We start from the raw sequence: 22,118 nt of genomic DNA on the forward strand, positions 1-22,118 counted from the left end.
GTACCTGTCGTGGTCGGAGTGTGGCCCAAGCCCCAACGGGGAGCCGAGTACCACCCCCTCCAATGGATCCCCTCACGCCAGCCCATAAAAGAACTAGGCTGTCGCTCCCTCCCCCAACAAGGCCAAGTGTGACTTCCAGCCTAAACATATATGCGCCTGGTCATCATTATCAAATCAATCAATCAAAGCATTTATATAGCGCACTACTCACCCGGAGGGTCACAAGGCGCTGGGGGAGGGGGGGGTCCGCTACTGCTCGAACAGCCAGGTCTTGAGCTGCTTCCTGAAGTCGAGGTGGTCCTGGGTCAGGCGGAGGTGGGTCGGGAGGGAGGGAGTTCCAAGTCTTGGCGGCGAGGTAGGAGAAGGACCTTCCCCCTGTGGTGGCTCTACGGATGCGGGGGACGGCGGCGAGGGCGTGGCCGGTCGATCGAAGCTGGCGTTTGGGAGCGTAGAAGTTGAGGCGGCTGTTGAGGTATCCTGGGCCTTGGTTGTGCAGGGCTTTGTGTGCGTGGGTGAGAAACGGAAGGTGATTCTCTTGTTGACCGGGAGCCAGTGCAGGTCTTTCAGGTATCCGGAGATGTGGTTGCGGCGGGGGATATCCAGGATGAGTCGTGCTGAGGCGTTCTGGATCTGCTGGAGTCTCTTCTGGAGTTTGGCGGTGGTACCGGCGTAGAGGGCGTTGCCGTAGTCCAGTCGGCTGGTGACGAGGGCCTGGGTGACCGTCTTCCTGGTCTCGGTGGGGATCCACCGGAAGATCTTCCGTAGCATGCGCAGGATGTTGAAGCACGACGAGGAGACGGCGTTGACTTGTCTGGTCATGGAGAGGGAGGAGTCCAGGATGAAGCCCAGGTTGCGTGCGTGGTCTGATGGTTTGGGTGCGCTGCCTAAGGCGGGGGGCCACCAGGAGTCGTCCCAGGCGGAGGGTGAAGATCCTAGGATGAGGACTTCCGTCTTGTCTGAGTTCAGTTTTAGGCGGCTGTTCTTCATCCATTCGGCTACCTCTTTCATCCCTTCGTGTAGGTTGGCTCTGGCGGTGGCGGGGTCGTTGGTGAGGGAGAGGATCAGCTGGGTGTCGTCGGCGTAGGAGATGATGTTGAGGGTGTGCTGGCGTGCGATGGCTGCGAGGGGGCTCATGTAGACGTTGAAGAGGGTTGGGCTGAGCGAGGAGCCTTGAGGAACGCCGCAGATGACTTCGGTGGCTTCTGATCTGAACGGGGGGAGGCGGATTCTCTGTGTCCTTCCGGCGAGGAAGGAGATGATCCAGTCCAGTGCCTTCTCCTTGATTCCGACGTTGCTGAGGCGCTGCACTAGGGTGCGGTGGCAGACAGTGTCGAAGGCCGCGGAGAGGTCCAGGAGGTTGAGGGCCGCTGTTTCTCCGTTGTCGAGCATGGCTCGGATGTCATCGGTTGCTGCGATCAGGGCGGTCTCGGTGCTGTGGTTGGCCCGGAAGCCAGACTGCGAGAGGTCGAGGGATCCGTTCGTCTCGAGGAAGGCGGCCAGCTGTTTATTGACGGTCTTCTCGATTACTTTTGCCGGAAACGGGAGCAGCGAGATGGGGCAGTAGTTCTTGAGGTCGGTGGGGTCGGCTGATGGCTTCTTTAGTAGAGCGCTGAGTTCGGCGTGCTTCCAGCTCTCCGGGAAGGTGGCGGTGTCGAAGGAGGTGTTGATGTTGTCCCGCAGGTGGGTTGCGATGACAGCGTCGGCCTTGTTGAAGACGTGGTGAGGGCAGGGGTCGGTCGGAGATCCGGAGTGGATGGAGTTCATCGTGCGGACGGTGTCTTCGGTGTTGATCGGGGTCCAGGCATGGAGGGTGGTGGTGGGGGGCGGTGGTTCGGTCATGGTGTGCGTCGGTTGAGTGCTGAAGCTGTTGTGTATTTCCGCGATCTTGTTGTGGAAGTAGGAGGCGAGGGAGTTGCAGAGGTCTTGCAAAGGGGTGATGTCGTTGTTTCCGGCGTTGGGGTTGGAGAGCTCTTTAACGATGTTGAAGAGTTCCTTGCTGTTGTGGGCGTTGTTGTCCAGTCGTTCCTTGAATGCAGTTTTCTTGGTGGCGTGGATCAGTTGGTGGTGTTTCCGGGTGGCGAGCTTGAGGGCAGTCATGTTGTCCGGTGTTGGGTCTCTGCCCCAGGCTTTCTCGAGGGCTCTGCAGTTCTTCTTGGAGCTCTTGAGTTCGTCGGTAAACCATGGGGCTTTCTTGCTGCCGGGTCTGTTGGGTGGGGTCTTCAGAGGGGCGAGGTCGTCTGCGCAGTCGCTGATCCACTTCGTGAGGTTGGTGGCCGCTTGGCTGGGGTTCGTTGCGCTGGTGGGTGGGTTTTTGCTCAGGGAAGTCGCGAGCTGGTCGGCTGTGATCTTGTTCCAGCTTCTGCGTGCGTGGTGGTGGATCGTGGTCCTTCTGAAGCTGAAGTGGACGCAGCTGTGGTCCGTCCAGTGGAGTCCGGTGGCGTGGCTGAAGGCGATGTCCTTGCTGGATGAGAAGACGGGGTCGAGTGTGTGTCCGGCGTAGTGGGTGGAGGTGGTCACCAGTTGCTTGAGTTCGAGGTTAGCGAGGTTGTCCAGCAGGGTGGTGGTGTTGCGGTACTTGTTGTTCTCCAGGTGGAAGTTGAGGTCCCCGAGGAGGATGTAGTCAGCGGAGGGGAGGGCGTGCGGGCTGACGAAGTCGGCGATGTCCTCGCTGAATTGAGTGCGTGGTCCCGGGGGTCTGTAGATGAGGGTGCCTCTGAGGGTGGTCTCGGGGTTGGTGTGTATCTGGAAGTGCAGGTGCTCGGCGGGTGCGAGGGTGTCGTCGGTGTTGGTCGTGATGCGGATGGTGTTCCTGTGGATGATGGCGATGCCTCCTCCAGTCTGGTTGATGCGGTCCCTCCGGATGATCTTGTAGCCGTTTGGGATGGCGATGGCGATGTCGGGCGCAGAGGAGGCGTTCATCCAGGTTTCCGTGAGGAAGGCGACGTCTGGGGCTGTGGTGTCGAGCAGGTTCCAGAGCTCGACGGCGTGTCTGTGGACGGAGCGGGTGTTGAGCAGGATGCACTTCAGGTAGCTGCTGCTGTGGTTCGCCTTGGTCGTTGCTGGCGTAGTGCAGGTCCGGATGCAGGTGAACTTGCAGGAGTGGCAGCAGAAGGGTCCGTGGGTGCGTCTAGGGGTGGCTCGGTAGCAACCCGGGGTTCGGCCGGCGTTGAGTGCGTTGAGTTCAGACAAAGAACCATGAGTCAGTGCCCCCAAAGTCAAGGCACATCGTCCTGCTCCTCCGGCATAGCCTCATTCCTGTGGGGGGTCGACCCAGAACGCGAGCCATGGCTCGAGCGCGATCTCCCCCGTCGCCGCCGTTGATTCTTGAGGCCTCCCCTGGCAGCACTGATCGAAGAGGAGTCCGATTCCCCCCCCTTTCGCCGTGTTGGTCCGAACCCTCACCGTTTCGTCTGTCCACTGAAAGACCTCTTCTGGAATGTCAAAGAATAGCGTGCAAGACTGGAATGCGTATTGAATCTTTAGGCTCCTGAGCCGAGCTTTGGCTGCGAGGAAGGATTGGCGCTGCTGTTGAACCAGTTTTGTATAGTCCGGGAAGATGAATATATTTGCGTTCTCATAGTTAAGCGTACCCTTCAGTCTTGCCTGCTTCAGGATAGTATCTCTGTCGGCATAGTTCAGAAATTTAGCTATCATTGGTCGCGGGCGCGCACCAGTCGGGGGCTTCTGCGTCAGTGCACGGTGAGCCCTCTCGACCACAAAGCAGCGAGATAGGGCATCTGCAGGAATCCAGCTCTCCAGCCATTGCGTCAGGAAGCGTTCCGCATCGCCCCCCTCGTAATTCTCCGGGAATCCAATAAAGCGAAGGTTGCAGTGCCGGGCGCGCCCCTCTGCATCTTCCACTCTCAACGCCAGGCCTTTCTGTATTTTCTCCAGGGCCAGGACTCTCTTCTTCAGGGTTACTACATTGTCCTCCACCTCTGATATACGCGTCTCCGTGCCTGTGATGCGTTCCACAGCGTTCCGCAAGTCTTGGCGAAGAAGCATGACATCGGAACCCACTGCGCCGATTTTGGCATCCAAGGCGTCTCTGGACTGTGTAATCGCGGCCAAGAGCGCCGCATTATCCGGCACCTGTGCCTGTGGTCCCCCTGTGCCAACCGCCTCCGTGAATTTATCTATTGGCCCTTGTTTGCCCTGGCCGCCACAAGCTCCGCCTCGTGTCATTCTGCCCGCTGTGTGAGTTGCGCAGTATTCGCAGTCGTATAGCCGGTGTCCTCCGCGGGCCCAGCACCCAAGTGCGCGGCTACCCGCTGTTGGTTACCCACCTGATGGACGAGGGGGGGAAGGGTCCCCACCCGTCGGTATCCGTTTCGGCTCTCTCTCTGCAGCAGTGGCGTGTCCCCCTGGTAGGCGCACCCTCAAAACTCAGTATAGGCTCCCTGATCACACCGGCCCAGGACTGCGTCACAGGTGGGTTCCCCTCTGGCCAGCCAGTTCTGTGGAGGTATGCACAGGGGCCCGGCCTGACCCCCGAGATCCCAAGCTCCAGCCACCCTTATCTCGCCTCCTGTAACCGGGCCGTCAGCTACGGCCCGCCAGCCCCGGGGGTCATCGGTTCTCTTCACTGACCTGGTAGCCCGGCAGCACCGCTCGTCTATCCTGGCGCTCCGTCTCGCCGATCAGCGCTGCAGCGGGGATCTCTCAAAATGGCGTCCCCTTTCTCCAGCTGTCCCCGGGCCGGGCCTCTACAGCGGTCTACAGCGGTCCACCGCGTAGCCGAACCTTCTCGTCGCCGCCCCGCAGGGTATGTGGTCCCCAAGGTCTTTAGGCTCCCGGGTGGGCGGTGGTCAGCAGTTGCGCCGGCGCCCGACCCCAGTAGCCGCCGCCAGCCGGGCCGCGCCAAAATCGAGGCCCCGGCTTTGTAGGCCCCGCCGGACCTCGCAGATCGCGGCTCCCAGCCCAGACGCTCCGCGACTGTCGGAGCTGAGTCGGGCGCCGCTTTTCACTGTCGATTGTTGCTCTCGGGTCCAGGCACCAGTACCGGCACGGTGGGCACCTTTCAGATGACCAGGGCAGAATTATGATGCAGGATAATTGCCGGCTGGTCGGAGCTCACGCTCTACACGACCGCCATGCTCGCCGGCTAAGCCACGCCCATTCGAGATGGTTTTTCATCCTGACGGGAGTACTCTCCAAATGCGGTAAGTTTCTACAGATTGTGCCTTTGACTTGTGTGACCTCTACCGTTTTAGGGTCTAGCGATGTCCTTTATGACACTGGAGCTCCTGCTCGGCAGCTAACCCTCCATATATACTTGCTTTCCTCTAACCCAGATACTGTTTAAAACTAGTCTCCCACAATGTTCTGAATAGTTTGGCATTAAATGACATAACTTGAATTTTCGTATATACTCGCTTTCCTCTAATCCAGATACTGCTTATAATTAGTCTCTCACAATGTTCTGAGTAGTTTGGCATTAAATGACATAAACTTGAATTTTCGTATTTGTGCGCTTTGTATAACTGGGAGTCACACATTACCTCGCTTAATTTTACTCTTTAGAAAGCTTGTGACTGAGATGTATTTCGGTCAGATTTGACATACATGTGCTTATATTTTCTTGAGGCATACAGGTTTCTATTTTAATGCTAGTGTTGAAATTGACAGTCTAAGACTGTTGTCAACCTCTCTACAATTTGATCATGACTAACGTATGTCATTTTGCCTTTAGATACATATTTATATACTTCACTATACTACTTGGATGATGAGTAACACTGAGGTAATGTCCAACCTTTTTTCTTAAATAACGTTCCTGCTGGCTCCTGCAAGATAAATAATGCCCTTTAGATATCAGGAGGCGCAGACTTCTTTACTTATTTGTTTCTTTGAAAAGGTTGTTACTAGCATCCTTCCAGTGCGAAGGAGGCTACTATCAGTATAGATAATCTGGCTTGAGATGCAGGGTTTTTTACTCCATAGTGAGACTCAAACTACTCTATTTGTCTAACGGTCCTGAATACTCATGATTGGCATATCCCAGTTTAGGATGTGGATATGATCCATATAGACTACTCTGTTTTTCAGATATATGCTTATACACCTTATTGTACCGCCTGGGATACAAGTTTTACCAAGGTAAATCATGTCTGTTTCTTACATAATGTGGAGAAATACCAACCTCCCGTTTAGAAACTGCCTATTGTAACTACAACATATACGCATATGTCTTTGGGATATAATTTTGGAGCATGTACGCTTAGGTGTTGATATGGAAAATGGTACCACCTAAAATCTTCTTCAAGCCTGCACACGTATATGTGTCACGGCACAGTCACTACTTGTTCCAGCCTTGAAAGGGTTTTCTAATATCACTCCCCCCCATATTCTTTCTCTCTTTTAGACCCATGCTGAATGGGATTATTTATAGGCCTAGCCTGGACTCTGGTGGACCTGTTCCGAAATTAATGATTGGTGAGTGATATGCTTGTGTTTGACACAACCATGCTCACTCTGCTATCTCCTTGACATTTAAAAACAGGTTATGTGTATCTATTAACTTCTGTACCCCTGGAATATGTGCACACCTCTTTAGTTACACTGTGACTTTACTCTCCCTAAGACATGCTTTATCTGATCTCTGTGTTTTTTTTTCTTTTACTCCCAATGTCTCATTTTACATGTTCACTTTTTGTTTTTTTGGCACTTTACGACATCCGCTTTTTCAATTGGTGGGCCTTTCTGGTTGTCTCACTTATACTCTCTCAAACTTTCTTCATTACTCTTTTTTCCCTAGACACTCCTGATGTCTAGATGGTCACTAGTTTAAAAAACATCAACCTTTGGACAAATTACACTGAACGTCATCTGAGTGCATGTCTCTTTATTGTTGTTATTGTAGCCCTGAGGAAGTCGATGGGCAATATACCCACAACAAAACACGTGTTGGCTACATCTTGGCTACGCCTATTTGTTGACATAAACCATCTGTAAAAGATCTATAGCCTTTGAACAGGATGAGGAAATAAAAAAGAATACTAATGTATAGATTTGGATTGATACTTTTTTGGACTGATCATTTGAGTGATAACATTGTTTCCTGCTCTGAAACAGGATCTAATTTTGTATCTTGTTTTCGTAGTTGGTTCTATAATCTGGTGAGGTCAAGATTACGTTTGGAAATGTTTTATGATTTGTGTATATTAGCTTGTGGCTATATTTGTGTATGGCAACTTTGTATTCAAATTTTAAATGTGTTACAAGTGTGAGCAGCATGTCTGTTCTATAGTAACATCCTTTTTTAGGTCATAGCCTACCAGACAGCGCAACAATCTGGTTGCGAAAGACTTCTTGGCGACATTCTGAAAGCTTCCCTGGGAATGGATTCAGCAACTTGGTTTGTGTTTTGTAACTCACAGTTGCTTGCTTTCTATTTGCTGCCTTTATTTGTTTAAGGCTCTCCAGCTTGTCTTTGTCTGTTCCGTGAACCAAATCTGATTTACCACCTCTACCTGGCTCCTTGTATCCTTCCATGATTGCAGACTTTCTGGGAACTCTTTATTTTATTTCCTTTGCGTGAGACGCTTCGCAATAGAACACATGTTTTCATTTGTCTCCCTTGTATGCTAGTTCAGAAAGCAGTAAACATGCTGTAGTTCTTTGAAAAGGTGTCCTGCCTCCTATCTTTCTGCTTGACTGATTCTTTTTATTATCTTTGTCTTTTGGATCATCAATCTTGCGGGTCTATGAGGGACAATGTTTTGTCTGTGAGCTTGTAAATTTTAGTCAGTGCTCTTTACTAACAGCATAATCTTAACAATTCTCTTTCTCTATTTCAAACCCATTTCAAAGACACTGGAAGTAGGATGGCGGGATGCTGAAACTCCCCACAGTAACCAGCTGCAGTTTAGAAGTGAATGAGCATAAAACAGGCCAATACATTTTTTTTTTAATTATTTTTATTTTATTGATTTTCTTAGAACAAACAAAAATCAATCAATCAAAATCATTTGTAAAGCGCACTACTTACCCGTGCGGGTCTCAAGGCGCTGGGGGTGGGGGATGCTGCTACTGCTCGAAGAGCCAGGTCTTGAGGAGTCTTCTGAAGGTCAGTAGGTCTTGGGTCTGCCGTAGTTGGGTGGGGAGGGTGTTCCAGGTCTTGACGGCGAGGTGGGAGAAGGATCTGCATCCGGAGTTCGCTCTTTGGATGCGGGGGACTGCGGCAAGGGCGTGGCCAGTGTAGCGGAGCTGACGGGTGGGGGTGTAGGAGCTGAGTCGTCTGCTGAGGTACGCTGGTCCGGTGCTTTGGAGTGCTTTTTGTGCGTGAGTGAGGAGCTTGAAGGTTATCCTCTTGTTGACAGGGAGCCAGTGTAGGTCTCTCAGGTGGGGTGTGATGTGGCTGTGGCGGGGGATGTCGAGGATCAGACGTGCGGAGGCATTCTGGATGCGTTGCAGCCGTCTCAGGTGTTTAGCCGAAGCTCCTGCGTAGAGTGCGTTTCCGTAGTCCAACCTGCTGCTGACGAGGGCCTGGGTGACCGTTCTTCTCGTTTTGGTGGGGATCCACTTGTAAATCCTGCAGTGCATGCGGATGGTGTTGAAGCAGGAGGAGGAGACGTAATTGATCTGTTCAGTCATGGAGAGGGTGGAGTCAAGGATGACCCCTAGGTTGCGTGGTCGGTGGGTGTTGGAGCTGTTCCTAGTGCGCTCGGCCACCACGGGTCGTTCCAGGCCGAGGGGATGTATCTGAGGATGAGGACCTCCGTCTTGTCCGTGTTCAGCTTCAGTCGGCTATTCCTCATCCATTCGGCGATGGCCTTCATTCCTTCGTGGAGGTTTATTTTGGCGAGGTGGGGGTCTTTGGTGAGGGAGAGGATCAGCTGAGTGTCATCGGCGTAGGAGATGATGTTGAGGTCGGGCGACGTGGGCGAGAGGTGCGAAGTAGATGTTGAACAGTGTTGGACTGAGGGATGAGCCCTGGGGTACGCCGCAGATGATCTCGGTGGCATCGGAGCGTAAGGAGGGGAGGCGGACGCTCTGTGTTCTGCCGGAGAGGAAGGAGGTGGTCCAGTCCAGGGCCTTCTTTTGGATCCCGGCGTCGTGGAGGCGTGTTCGTAGTGTGTGGTGGCAGACCGTATCGAAGGCGGCTGACAGGTCCAGGAGGATGAGGGCCGCTGTTTCTCTATTGTCCAGCAGGGTCCTTATGTCATTGGTGGCAGCGATGAGGGCGGTTTCGGTGCTGTGGTTGTGAGGAACCCGGACTGGGCCGGGTCCAGGAGGCTGTTCTCCTCGAGGTAGTGGGTCAGTTGTTTGTTGATGGTTTTCCCGATGACCTTCACACCGGGAACGGGAGCAGGGAGATGGGCCGGAAATTCTTGAGGTCCTTGGGGTCAGCCTTGGGTTTCTTGAGTAAGGCGTTGATATTGGCGTGCTTCCAGCTTTCCGGGAAGTTTGCTGTCTCGGAGTAGATGTTGATTACTTTCCGGAGATGGGGTGCAATGGCTGTGCTGGCTTTGTTGAAGATGTGGTGTGGGCATGGGTCTGATGGTGATCCGGAGTGGATGGTGTTCATGATCTTGCAGGTGTTGTCGTCGTTGATGTTGGTCCAGGATAGCAGGCGGTTTGTGGTCGAGGGGGCGGAGGTCTCAGTGGTTATCGGGAGGTTGTGATGTTGAAGCTGTCGTGGATGTCGGCGATCTTGCGGTGGAAGAAGGTAGCCAGCGAGTCGCACAGGTCTTGCGATGGTGGGATGTCGTTGGTGTTGGAGCTGGGGTTGGAGAGTTACTTCATGATGTTGAAGAGCTCTTTGCTGTTATGTGCGTTACTGTCTAGGCGGTCTTTGAATGAGGCCCTTTCGGCGGATTTGATGAGGAGATGGTGTCTGCGGGTGGCGTTCTTGTGGGCTGTATAGCTGTCCGGTGTTTGTTCGCGGAGCCAGTTCTTCTCCAGTTTTCGGCATGTTCGTTTGGAGGCCTGGAGGTCATCGGTGAACCAACTGGCTTTCTTGCTGGTGTGACTGTTAGAGATTTTCTTGAGCGGGGCGAGGGTGTTGGCGCAGTCGTAGATCATCCGTCTGAGGTTGCGAGCAGCGGTGTCGGGGTTGGCGGGAGGGCTCTGGGTGAGGGTGGTGGTTAGCTGGTCATTGGTGACTTTGCTCCAGCAGTGGCGAGGCATCTGTTGGATGCGGGATGCGTGGTGGGCTTCCTGAAGGTGAAGTGGATGCAGTGATGGTCGGTCCAGTGGAGTTTGGTGGTGTGGTTGAAGGAGACGTGGGGGCTTGCGGAGAAGATGGGGTCGAGCCTGTGGCCCGCGGCGTGTGTGTGTGTTGTGGCAAGTTGTCCGAGGTTGGCGGAGTTGGTGTCATTGTTATTCTCGAGGTGGAAGTTCAGGTCCCTGAGGAGGATGTAGTCCATGGAGGCGAGGGCGTGTGTGCTGACGAAGTCGGCGATGGAGTCGCTGAACTGTGGTCGGGGTCCGGGTGGTCTGTAAATGAGGGTTCCTTTGAGGGTGGTGTTGGGGTCGGTGTGGATCTGGAAGTGCAGGTGCTCAGCGGTGCTGAGGGTGTCGTCGGTGTTGATCGAGACTCTGAGAGTGTTCCTGTGGACGAAGGCGAAAATGAGACTCAGTATGACAAGTAGGCATGATACATTCCTCACATTTGTCAATTAATATAAAAATAAAAATAGTAAATTACCTTTACAGTAGAAAAAAACATTGAATTGTCATGGCATAGTTATACTTCCCCAGAGACACTTCCATGTCCCCTGTGGTAAATCATTATAGTATATCTGCGTCAAGTCGGGGGTAAGTGGCAACGTCCTCAGAACAGCTAGCGGTTGTTGTAACTAACGGAATAGTCATGTCTTGTGTTCTATCAAGCATCGCGCTCCCACCACTAGTCGTAGTGATTAGATGAGTTTTGTACAGCTTCCAGATGTTTTTAGGTCTACTACGAGGGGGTTGCAGGGCACTGAAAATTACCGTCTGTGTACTTCAGTACGTCATGTCTCGGGTCCATTGATTTAACGTGGGAAACAGTCCACGCGACCAGTTGATCGCTACTCTACATTTGGCTTTTAGCAGTCCCATATCCACCAGTCTGTGGACACCTTTGGGTATAACTTGGAGTAGCCAAGTAAGGCCAATGCTGGGTCCGGAGCTAGTGCTAACTTAGTGATTTGTCCTAGCTCTTAAGCCCCAGAAAGCACAGATTCCAGGGCAGGACCAAGCTACATGAAGGAAATCGGCTAGCAGTGCTGCGCAGCATTCGCACGCTGGGTCTTCCTGTAGACCATACCTATGCAGTCTCTCTGGGGTGTAATATACCCTATTGAGGTATTTAAAGTGTATCAATCCATGCCTCCCATTTAGTGAGAAACGGTGGGTGCTGGTGCAACAAAAGGTCCACATGGTATCAGCTATGTCCATATTCAAGTCCCGTTGCCATGCTAATCGGGCCTTGGTGTAATGGTTTTCTCTGTATGACCTAGATAATTTATAAATTGTAGACACTATTCGTAGCGAGGATTTTGCCTTTATGATGTATGTTAAGGCAAGAAGTTCTGGGGGTTCGAGTTATTCATCCCCTAGAGTATTTCACAGCGCATGCCATGTTCTGTGATTTTGGAATTGCATTAGCATAGTGGGTTTCGGTTCAAAAGTATTGAAACCCCCCCCTAGGTCCTGGACACCCCATCGTCAAATAGCTCCCCCACTGTTTGTATGACCAGTGTGTTAAGCGCTTGTGTAACACCTTTTTCTCTACATGGAGGTAGCCATAAGCAACAATCAAGTGGAGTAGACGGTCAGTACAAAATCACGCCCGCTTGCAGGTCCAATAGGTGTTGCCAAGCATGCGTTGTTGCATTGATCGAATCAAGGATACCCGTCCTCGGATCAGCAGCCTGAAACAACAACGCAGGGAGTGGGAATAGTGTTGCCACCTCAGCTTCTATTCAAAGGTGCGGGACCACAGGGTAGCCGTGCATCCAGTAGTATGCGTGTGCACCCTGCGCAGCTCTGTAATTTAAGTCGAAGTCTGGTGCTCCCTGCCCACCCGTGTGATAAGGTAACACCAGAATTTGCCACTTAATTCGCGGTTGTTTACCTGCCTAAGCTAGTTTCATCATCAGGGTGGTTAGACGGCTGAAGAAGGTGCACCGAAGGATCAAGGGGAAGTTGGAGAGTAAAAACAGAAGGCGCGGTAACACCACCATTTTCATGACGAAAATTCTACCAAGTAGAGATAGGGGAGCCGTATCCACCTCTCTACATCTTCTATTTGCTGAAGGCAGCACCGAAATGTTCCCAGAACACTATCTCGGAATCTGTGTGTAATTTATACCCAGATACCTCAGCGCCTCCGTGGACCATTGTAATGGGTAGTCCGAGTCTATTTTGGGTGTGTTCAGTGTAAGTGGGAAAATAATGGATTCCAGCCAGTTGCCTTGGAGGCCTGACAGGGCTCCAAAGCGCACCACCTCCCGGAGGACCGTAGAGAGGTTGGATTCCGGGTTTCTAGCATACAGGAGTGCGTCATCGCCGTAGGTGGAGACAATAAGTTGGTAGTGCGGAAAACGAATACCTCGATGCTGTGATATCCCCTAAGCGCGCATGCGAGAGGCTCCGCCAACAACGCTTAAAGTAGAGGGGATAAGGGACAGCCTTGACGCGTACCCCTTGAGATACGTATGGAACCTGTCACTATGTTGCTTATTTTTACTGTGGCTGAGGGTCTATTATAGAGAAAGCCTATCAGTTGAATGAAGACTGTGACAACGCCCATCCTTGTCAGTATGTGTGTCATAAAGGGCCCTTTTACAGAGTCGAAGGCCTTCTCTATATCTAAGAAGACTGCTACTGCTGGCGTAGCTGGTCTGGTATGCTGAAGTGCTCCGAAAACTGTACGTAGATTATAAGTCCGGTTTCTACCCGGCACAAGCCAGCTTGATCCGGCGCTACTAGGATTGGGACTGGAGGAACCACACGATTTGCGAGGATTTTTGCAAAAATATTCGCATCCAGGTTTACCAAAGATAGCGGACGATAAGAGGCGCTGTCTTCCGGGGGCTTACCTAGTTTTAGGAGAGCCACTATTACTGCTTCTGTGATGGAAGGTGGCATATTTCCCGATACGCACATAACGTCGAATAGTGGGGCCAACTTTGGGAGTAGTAGATCAAAAAGGCCCAATGGAAGGAAACTGTGAGGCCATCAGACCCTGGAGCACTCCCCGCCCTCATACTGAACAAAGCAAGAAGGATTTCGTCCTTTTCAATTGGTCTCATGAGGAACTTCTCCCGGGGCGTGTTCGTGAGCCATTGAAGTTTTATGTGTGTTAAATTATCTGTTCTCTGCTTCTGAGGCAGCATTGCAGGATGTATAACATTCTGTACAATATTGGCGAAATCTCTCTGCAACCTCGGTTACTTCTCTAAGATCTCGCCCTCGTCAACCTAATTTCTGCCACCTGTGCATTTTCCCTTCAATTCTTAAGCAATTGGGCTAACACTGACCCCGCTCTCTCACTCGCACCATACACCCTCGCTGTGGCATATTTACCCAGATGTTTAATTTCATCGTCAACCGTCTCATGGTATGCCTCGAGCAGGTCAGAGAGTTCCCTCTGGTCTGTACCTCTCAGATCCATCAGTTGGTGCTGTTCTAGAATCGTCATTTTCCCCTCTAAGTCCATTAGGCATTTCTGAGGACCCCCAAGTGTTTTGAGATTGTGATCCCCCTGATGTAGACTTTCAATGACTCCCAGACGACCTGATAGTCTTCAACTGAGCCCACATTCTTATCAAAAATGTTTCAATTGCCTCTGCCAATTCCTTTTTAAATACCGCTTCAATTAGCGAATAGGGTGGAAACCGGAATGTGAATGGAGGGATGAGCCTGCGTGGGGTGTCCATCACCAGTAGGATCGGCGAATGGTCTGAAAAAGTACAGAGTAACACCTGACACATGCGGACCCAGTCATAGAGTATACTAGCTGCAAGCCTATAATCAATACGGGTATGTAGGTTGTGATATGCTGAGTAATGTGTAAAGCCTCCACTGTACGGGTATTTCATGCGCCATACGTCACATAGATCAAACCTGACTATAGCACTCTCTCCACCACCCGAGCAGCTGCTGTGGTATGCTGCTCCGGTCACCCCGATCTGGCAAGCTCCGCCCCCTTTACATTTTGTTTTTATCTTGTCACTTTTGCTGTGCATTTAAAGACTGATATCAAATGTTAGGCTCTTGTTTCCTAGGTAGCTTCTTGTTTACTTTTCTTTCCCTGACTGTAAAGTGATTGAACTTATGCTACAACCTTGCAGGATACAGGAATGTGAAAAGGCTGTAGGGTTTTAATTTTTTGTAGCACACAACAAAATGTAAGTGCCTGTTAATCAACTGTACAAATATTTCAAAATATATCAGTTAGGTTAGCACAAATAAAGAAAATGTTTTTGTAATGCAGATGTGTTGGAAATAAATATTTTAGTAGGATTAAAACATATCAATACACTAGGTGATGCCAATTTCACCACATTATCATTAGTGCACTGTATATTTTTATCAGTAAAACAGTATGTCTGTGCAAATGTAATGGTCATTTGAATTGAAAATGTGTTCGCTGTAATGGCGGTGCGCTACCACACCCTACATACTGTTCTATGCAACAACACAGTATACCATACCACTCTACAACACTATACTCTGCCACTTTACGCCCCTCCATTCTATGACACTGTACACCACTCTTTGCCACTCTGCACCACTTCACTGTATGCTTCTCCATCCTATGCCACTCTACTCTACTTTACACCACTCCACACCACTCTTCTCTACAACACTTTACTCCACACCACTCTGCTCCAAGTCACTTTCCATGACAGTGTATGATACGCCGCTCTCTTCCCCTCCATGCCACTCTATCCCACTCTTTGCCATTCTACTCCACTCTATCCCACTCCACTACACTCTGACACTTTACTCCTTCTGTTCGTCACTCCACTTCTTAACCCCTTCCATACTCATGACGAGCTCAGCTCGTCATGGCATATACCTCTCAGGTGCTCATGACGAGCTGAGCTCGTCATGACCACACCCGTTTTCGTTGCTGTCCAGCACAGCAGGGGAAACTCTTAAGCAGCGATGTGGTTAAAACTCACTCCACTCTGTGACACTGTGCTTCTCTACTCTACTTCACTCCACTGTAAGATGTGTTGAATAATTAGCTTTGTTGATACAATGGAGAATTTATTTTTAAATCATAACCCTCTCTTCTGGTTATCTACATTGATTAGCATGGTCAATGTACGTCTTCATCTCTGTCATTTTTTTGTTTTTATAGCATGCTCCATATGATGCCATGGTGTTGATAACCATGTGTCACTACATAGACCAGAAGATCATTGCAAGCGAAGGAAGGTGGAAGGTATGTGCCATATGGCATGTCTATTCATTTTTTGATGTAGGTCTACTTTTTGTATTGAAATTCATCAGGATGGGATCTGAGCGACATACACCTTGCATCCTGTTGAGCAATCCGTTTTTAATGTAGTTCAAAAAAGGAAAGGGGAGGGTTTATTTCTGTTATGAGCTGTTCTGTTGTCATAAGTCATTTTTTATTTTTTTTACAAGGAGTATGTACTTCCTCCAGTGTTATTTTGCAAAGCCAGATACTTTAATCAACAATAGATTAATAAAACATGCATTTGTAGAGTGCATGGCTACTCAAAGGCATCCGAGCGCTGGTAGCAGCAGACAGTGAGGAAACTAACCAGGCTAAGGGAATAACCAAGTCTTTAACAGTTTGTGGAAGGCCAAATGATTAGGTTCCTTTTGAAGGTGGGGTGGAAGGGAGTTCCATAGCCTGGTCACATTATATGAGAATAGCTGGCCCTCTGGCTTTCTTAATTCTGGGGACAGTAATCAAGTTCATGTCATCTGAAAGAAGACGTCTGTTAGCCTGATAGTGCTGGATGGTGGTGTGGTTATTGGCAGGGCCCTTTCCGGCTAGTGACTTGTGAACGATGCACAGCACCTTGAAGTTAACTCTTTCCCTAATGGGAAGCCAATGGAGGGAATTCAAAGCAGTTTTGGCTAGTTGATGTTTAGGAGTACCCAGAAAAAGTCTAGCTGCCCAATTTTGTATAATCTGAAGTTCGAAGAGGGTCGCAATTGAAGCAACCAAATAAATGGCATTCCAGTAGTCCAATTTTCCTTTTTTTATCCACGTTTATCCTTAGTGCTGAACTTCCCTTCGTTTTGTTTGTACACCGATCCCTTCTTTTGCCTTTTCCTCTCCATTCCACTTCCCACTTCCAGGATGACCCCCTTCTCTCTCAACTATGTTTATGTTCCCTACCTTTGTACCTGTACCCTTTTCTATATCCTAAAGCCTCTAGGCATGTCTATATACTAGTGCCTATACTCCTTCGTAAAGTCTATTACCTTAAACCAATACTGATGATACCCTAGTACCTCTAGTAACTGAAACCTAGTACCCGTGCCTATAATTTTAGAACCTCACTGCCTATGTATACACTCCCCCTAGTTCTTATTTTCTACCGATACCCTAGTACCTCTACCCCTGCCTATTGCCAATTACCTCAACAACTAATGATAACCTAGTTTATTTTCCTCTACCTAAACCTCAGTTCCTCTGCCCCTACCTATATATACTTTTATCTTTACCCTTACCTATTTACTGCTAGCACCTTGCCTAATCTATACCCTAATGCCTCTGCTTCTTCCCCTCTCGCTACTTTTACCATTTTCGCCTCACCTGATTTCTGAAATGTTGTAAGGAAAATGGGTTAAATCCTTTTTTACATTTAGCAAATTAGAGTTTCCCTTGCATGTGGTCCTTAGTCGGGTCTCCTCCAATTTGCCTCTTCACCCAAGTAAGTTGGAGCATTTACAACAGCTCAGTAGACGCATGAAATGAGTGAATATATGGATGTTATTAACCCCTTGGGTGCTCGTGACGGAACCATTCCGTTACGAGCCAGGGTGGGGCTGTGCTGGTGATGGAATGGTTCCGTCACAGCCCGGCAGCCGCACCTGCGCGGCTCTGATTCCGCGCATGCGCTGGACGTTCCATTGAGCGGGCGGGGCCGTGACGGTACCATTCCGTCACAAGCACAGCGCCACCGCGGCTCGTGACGGAGTGGTTCCGTCACGAGTATGGTGGCGCCACGCGGCCCCCCTCCCCCACTAGCGCCGCGGCGGAATTACCGCCGCGGCCAAGGGGTTAAAATGCAGCGAAAGGCTTTAAAATCCCAGCAGGATTGTTTTAAAACTGTTGGATTCGCTTCAAAGGCTGTTTTTTTTGGACAGGGTTGAGAGGTTGAAGTTAGCCTTAGTTTTCCCAGTGACACCTGTGCAGTTGTTCTCACAATTGGTGGTTCCAGACATAAGAAAATCGGTTGCCTTTTGCTATGAAAATATTGTTGTGAAAAACAGACTGAATAAAAGTTTTGTCAAAATGGGGCCGTGGCGTGACGCTGATCGTGATAGCCGCACAGTAGAGGTGCTCGGGTGAGCCGGCCGAGCCGCATCACCTCATCTACATCCGACACTCCGTCCAATCCCCAAAGTTCCTGATGGTTACACCTTGTGCGGTGAACTCGCTGTGACCAAAATGGGCTTGGTCCTGAGTCCTGCAATTGCCGTATGAGCCCCTGATTGGAGTAGTCCGTAAGCGGGCAGTCCTATTGTTGCGGCCTCGCTAGAGCTGACCCGCTCGAGCAGCGGATTCCTGGGGGCCTATGGGAGCCGGCGGTACAGAGGTGAGCGCGCCTGCCACTTTGCTTGATTTCTCCAGTGCCGGTGGGTCTAGAGGCACCCGCACACGTAGCGGAACCCCAACGGCCAGGCTAGGTGCGGTCTCTGAGCCTCACAGCAACTACGCAAGTGCTCGAATGCGGAAAAGAGCCTGAGGTGGTGGCCATATTGGTGGCATACAGGCGTGCAAACTGACCTCCCGAGGGCTCTGATAGTCTGGCGGCGCCAGGTGGGAGAGTGTGCATCCCAGAGGCAGGGCACCAAGAGGAAACCCCGGGCAGAAGAAGACTCCCAGGCAACACAGTAGCACTCATCCCTAGCAATTGTGTGTGCGCAGGCAGTCATTGCGGAAAGGCCCTGATGTGAACTTGCTTACAAGGCCACCCTAGAGACCTGGAGGGAGTGGTCCAAGGGCCCCCCTCGAGCACCTCAGGAGTGCAGGGCTAATGGCAAGAAGGAGGAGGAGGAGGTAGAGATGAGCTAGAGGCACCCTTGGGCCAAGGACCGGGCCAAATCTTTCACGGACGCTCACTTGGTGGTCAAAAATTGAGGCCGACCCTACATGACGATCAGTCTGGGCGCCCCGGAACCAGAAGTCGGGGGGAATTTGGGCCCCACACGCAATCCGTGCGACCCTACTACAGTCACCCCTGGGCTGCAGGAAGGCAAGCTGCCATGGAGAGAGGCGCTTAAAGATTGGTGGTCAAATGTCCACCCTGCGAAACCCAGGGTTGAAGCTGTGCCATATGGCCTGCGGTGAGGACACTGCAATTGGCGGGAAACTTTGGTGCTCCCCACCTCCACAACACAGGACCCCAATACCTCAACGAAAGAATCACCTTCCACGTACCCAAAAGAAACCTCCGCTCCACCAAACTCTCCGAAACCCAGCGTATCCACAGAGTCAGAACAGGGGAAAGAGCCTTCTCCTACATCGCAACCAAAGCCTGTAACGAGCTCCCTATAGACATCAGACTCTTCCCCCTCCTTCAACACCTTCAGGAAGACTCTCAAGACCTGGGCTGTCTCCTTCCCCCTCCACTCCCCCTCGCCTTCAGACCCTCACGGGTGAGTAGTGCGCTTTAAAGTCCCTGATTGATTGATTGACCCATAACATCATCCATGTACTGGGGTCCACACTAGACTACACGTAGGCTATCTGCTGTGACAGGGGTGCAAGGCCTGGGCGACCTACCTAGAGATCTCTAACTACCCGGGGTCAAGATTCCACCACTGCACCAATCTACCAGTCGGGGAGAACGGGCAGAGCAGTGACGCCGTAATCCAGACAACAGTACAGGGCTGAAGGAATGGTGAGGCCCAAGGGTAGCCTACTGCCACAAGCAAACAAGATGGATAAATGTGCAGTCCCCAGGCCCTATCATGAAGAGGAGACCCAGGCCCACTAGTCACAGAGCCTCTGGGGAACCCTCCCTGGGGGCAGTAATGACGGCGATACAAAGTCTTCAATTCTCCTTGGAACCTAAAATAGAATTTGTCACCATCGAGGTGGAGAACCTTAGAGCAGACTTCCAGAAGATGTCAGACAAAGTAAACACGGCAGAAACCAACATCCATGAGCTCCAAATTTCCTCAAGGTCCCTAGAGGAGCAAGTGCGTAAACTAACCAAGCAGCAAGAGGCTCTGGAGGCAAGATTTGAGGACCAAGAAGGGAAGTCCAGGCAAAACAATCTACGAATAGTACGGGTGCCTGAAGGAGCGCACGCACAATGCTTCAACCTATTTGTAGAAGGCTTGATTATAGAACACTGGAAACCCAAACGTCTATTGAAGTTCTTCTCAGTCGAAAGGGTGCACAGGGCCCCAATCCTGCCTCCGAGACCAGATGCCCCACTGCACACCATCATAGCCCGCATGTTGAACCATAGAGATTGAGACGTCATCCTGCAAGCAGCCCAGACATAAGGTGACCTTAAGTATGAGAACTCCACGATTTGCTACTTTCCTGACTTTACCCACCAGGCTCAGAAACAGAGGAGCAGTTTTGAGGAGATCAAGAGAGCCCTTAGGGAAAAGCACTTAAAATTCATGAGGCTATTCCCCGCCAAGCTGTAAGTCCTTGCAGAAGGAAAATCCTGGTTCTACTACTCCCCAGTGGAAGCATGGGAATGGGTGGAGTGGTGACGCACGCAGGAGTCTCGACACCCAAAGGGCCTGAAGAGTTCTCACACTCGTAACATGCATGACGGAGGATCCTTGGCTGAAGAAATCAGTCGTCGGAACTTGGGACAGTCCCAGTCTGCCTCATAACTCTGTGAGGGGAAATGTACGCCACCAGAGACCTTGAAAGTTGCCCCAGCAAAGCCTGAGGGAGATCGACAGAACATAAAAAGGAAGAATGGTGACGTGCACATGAGGAGTGAACCGGGAGGTGGGTAGGCAGGGAAAGGCGGAAAGGTGCATGGGACTAAAGGGTGCTCCATGACTATCTTGGTCTTTGGCCAGAACGTGAATCACTAGTCCGGGAGCATGTGGAAGTGAACTCAATAATCTGGGCAGGGGTGGGACCCCACCAGGGGTAGGGAGATATTTGTGAACGAGTAGGCACACGGAAAAGACATGTCGGGGCAGCCAACACCCTGATATGGTTATTTTGCCGTTTGGGCGACAGGCGCTCTGCAAATTGGAGTTGTGGAAAGTTTTAGTCGCCACAGCGCAGGGTGGCAGGGAGGGGGGAGGAGTTAAGGGTTATGTTTATTCTTTAGCATTTATTGGTGCAATTGTACGAGAGACAATGCTTCCCGGCAGGGTTCATGTCAGAGGGTGGAAGGGCGATTACCGGTGAGTAATCAGACACTTCAAGCCGAACCAGACGCATCACTGGGCGCATTGTTATGTTATGTTACGTAGATTTTCAATGCACACAGATACTCATGAGTGTCCTGGCGCCATGCCTAGCGTAGTATGGAAAATAGAATTCAAGCAAAAAAATGTGTGTTTCAATTTCCTCTTAAAAGCCACTGGGTCCTGAATAATACGCAGGGCAAGAGTAAGGGCATTCCAAGCAACAGCGGTTTTCACAGCAAAGGAGCTGCCCCCTAGCCTCTGATACTTAAAGCGAGGAACCTGAGCAAAGCCTAGGGACATGGATCGCGAAGGAACGTAAAATTAAAAACGTCTCTGCAAATAGAGAGGAACGCAGCCATGAAGAGCACGATGGGCCAAAACCAATCATTTAAATTTTACTCTATCCACCGCGAGGAGCCAATGGAGAGATTGCAACTGATTGTGAATGCTGTTCCTAGCCAAAATGCCCATAAGATTCTGGCTGCCATATTTTGAACCACCTGTAGCCTCTTCAACAGGTAGCCCGGAATACCAACATGAGGGGCGTTTGCATAATCCAGCCGTGGCAGAATCAGTGCACAAGTGACTGTTTCCCTCGCCGCCTGAGGTAAGAGAGGAAATAATTTTCTAAGAGTTTTAAGAAGGCCGAAACAACAGCCAGCCAACTTCTTAATGTGTGTCGAAAAGGAGAGACTCTCATCAAACCATACTCCAGATTTTTAACAGGCTTCCCTGTGGAGGTGGGCAATGGAAAATCAGTAGGCAAAAGCTGCTCTCGGTAGTTAGGAGGGAAATTACCAAATAGAAGGATCTCGGACTACTCTTCCTTGCACTTGAGCTGTTCATCCGCCAGCCATTTAAAAATAGAAGATAGACAATGTTGAACCATTAGAACAGAGTCTGCATCTTTGTCCCAGGTAAAGAGCAGCTGGGTGTCATCCGCATAGACCATCACCTTGGCCCCCAACTCCTCCGCCAGATATATCAGAGGAGTGACATAGATATTAAAAAGAAGGGGGCTAAGGGAAGATCCCTGGGGGACTCCAGTTGTCACTGACTAAGGGGAAAAGGAGGACGGTGGAAGCCAAATCGACCGACCCTTCCAAGAAGGACCTGAGCCAACCCCAAACGTCACCCGACACACCAATCCTGGTCAGTCGCGCTAGGAGAAGTGAGTGCGGGACGGTGTCGAACTCTGCCTAGAGGTCTAGCAAAAAGAATGCAGCTCTCCCGACGGCGTCCAAACACTCACCGATTGCCTCCGACACCTCAACCAAGACTGATTCTGTACTATCAGATGCCCGAAACCCTGATTGGGCTGGACTTGAACACCCTAATTATGGCAACACATAAACAACATGTGCTCAAAATCATATCCTGTAACGTAAATGGCTTGGGGTACAAAATAAAGCGTACATTGGTGCTTCAATTTATTAAACGACACAAGCCAGATTTGGTCTTTCTGCAGGAGACACTTCTACAGGTGCACAACTATAAAGCACTGGGTAGATGGGGTTACACTTGGTGGCACATTCAGGATACACGCCAGGGTCTGGGGGAGTGGGAGT

General features: G+C 50.7%; 1 protein-coding gene across 2 annotated transcripts in view; it reads left to right on the forward strand.

Moving 5' to 3' along the window:
* CROT (carnitine O-octanoyltransferase) overlaps nt 1–22,118 on the forward strand; it is a 498,400-nt gene that overhangs the window by 343,402 nt on the left and 132,880 nt on the right. For both annotated transcript variants that reach the window (XM_078663596.1, XM_078663597.1), the window contains exon 10: nt 15,305–15,388. In XM_078663596.1, coding sequence (XP_078519722.1) covers nt 15,305–15,388 — 84 coding nt within the window. The remainder of the gene's footprint in view (nt 1–15,304; nt 15,389–22,118) is intronic.

This window comes from Lissotriton helveticus, chromosome 10 (genome assembly GCF_964261635.1).
Source record: "Lissotriton helveticus chromosome 10, aLisHel1.1, whole genome shotgun sequence".
Lineage (NCBI taxonomy): Eukaryota > Metazoa > Chordata > Amphibia > Caudata > Salamandridae > Lissotriton > Lissotriton helveticus.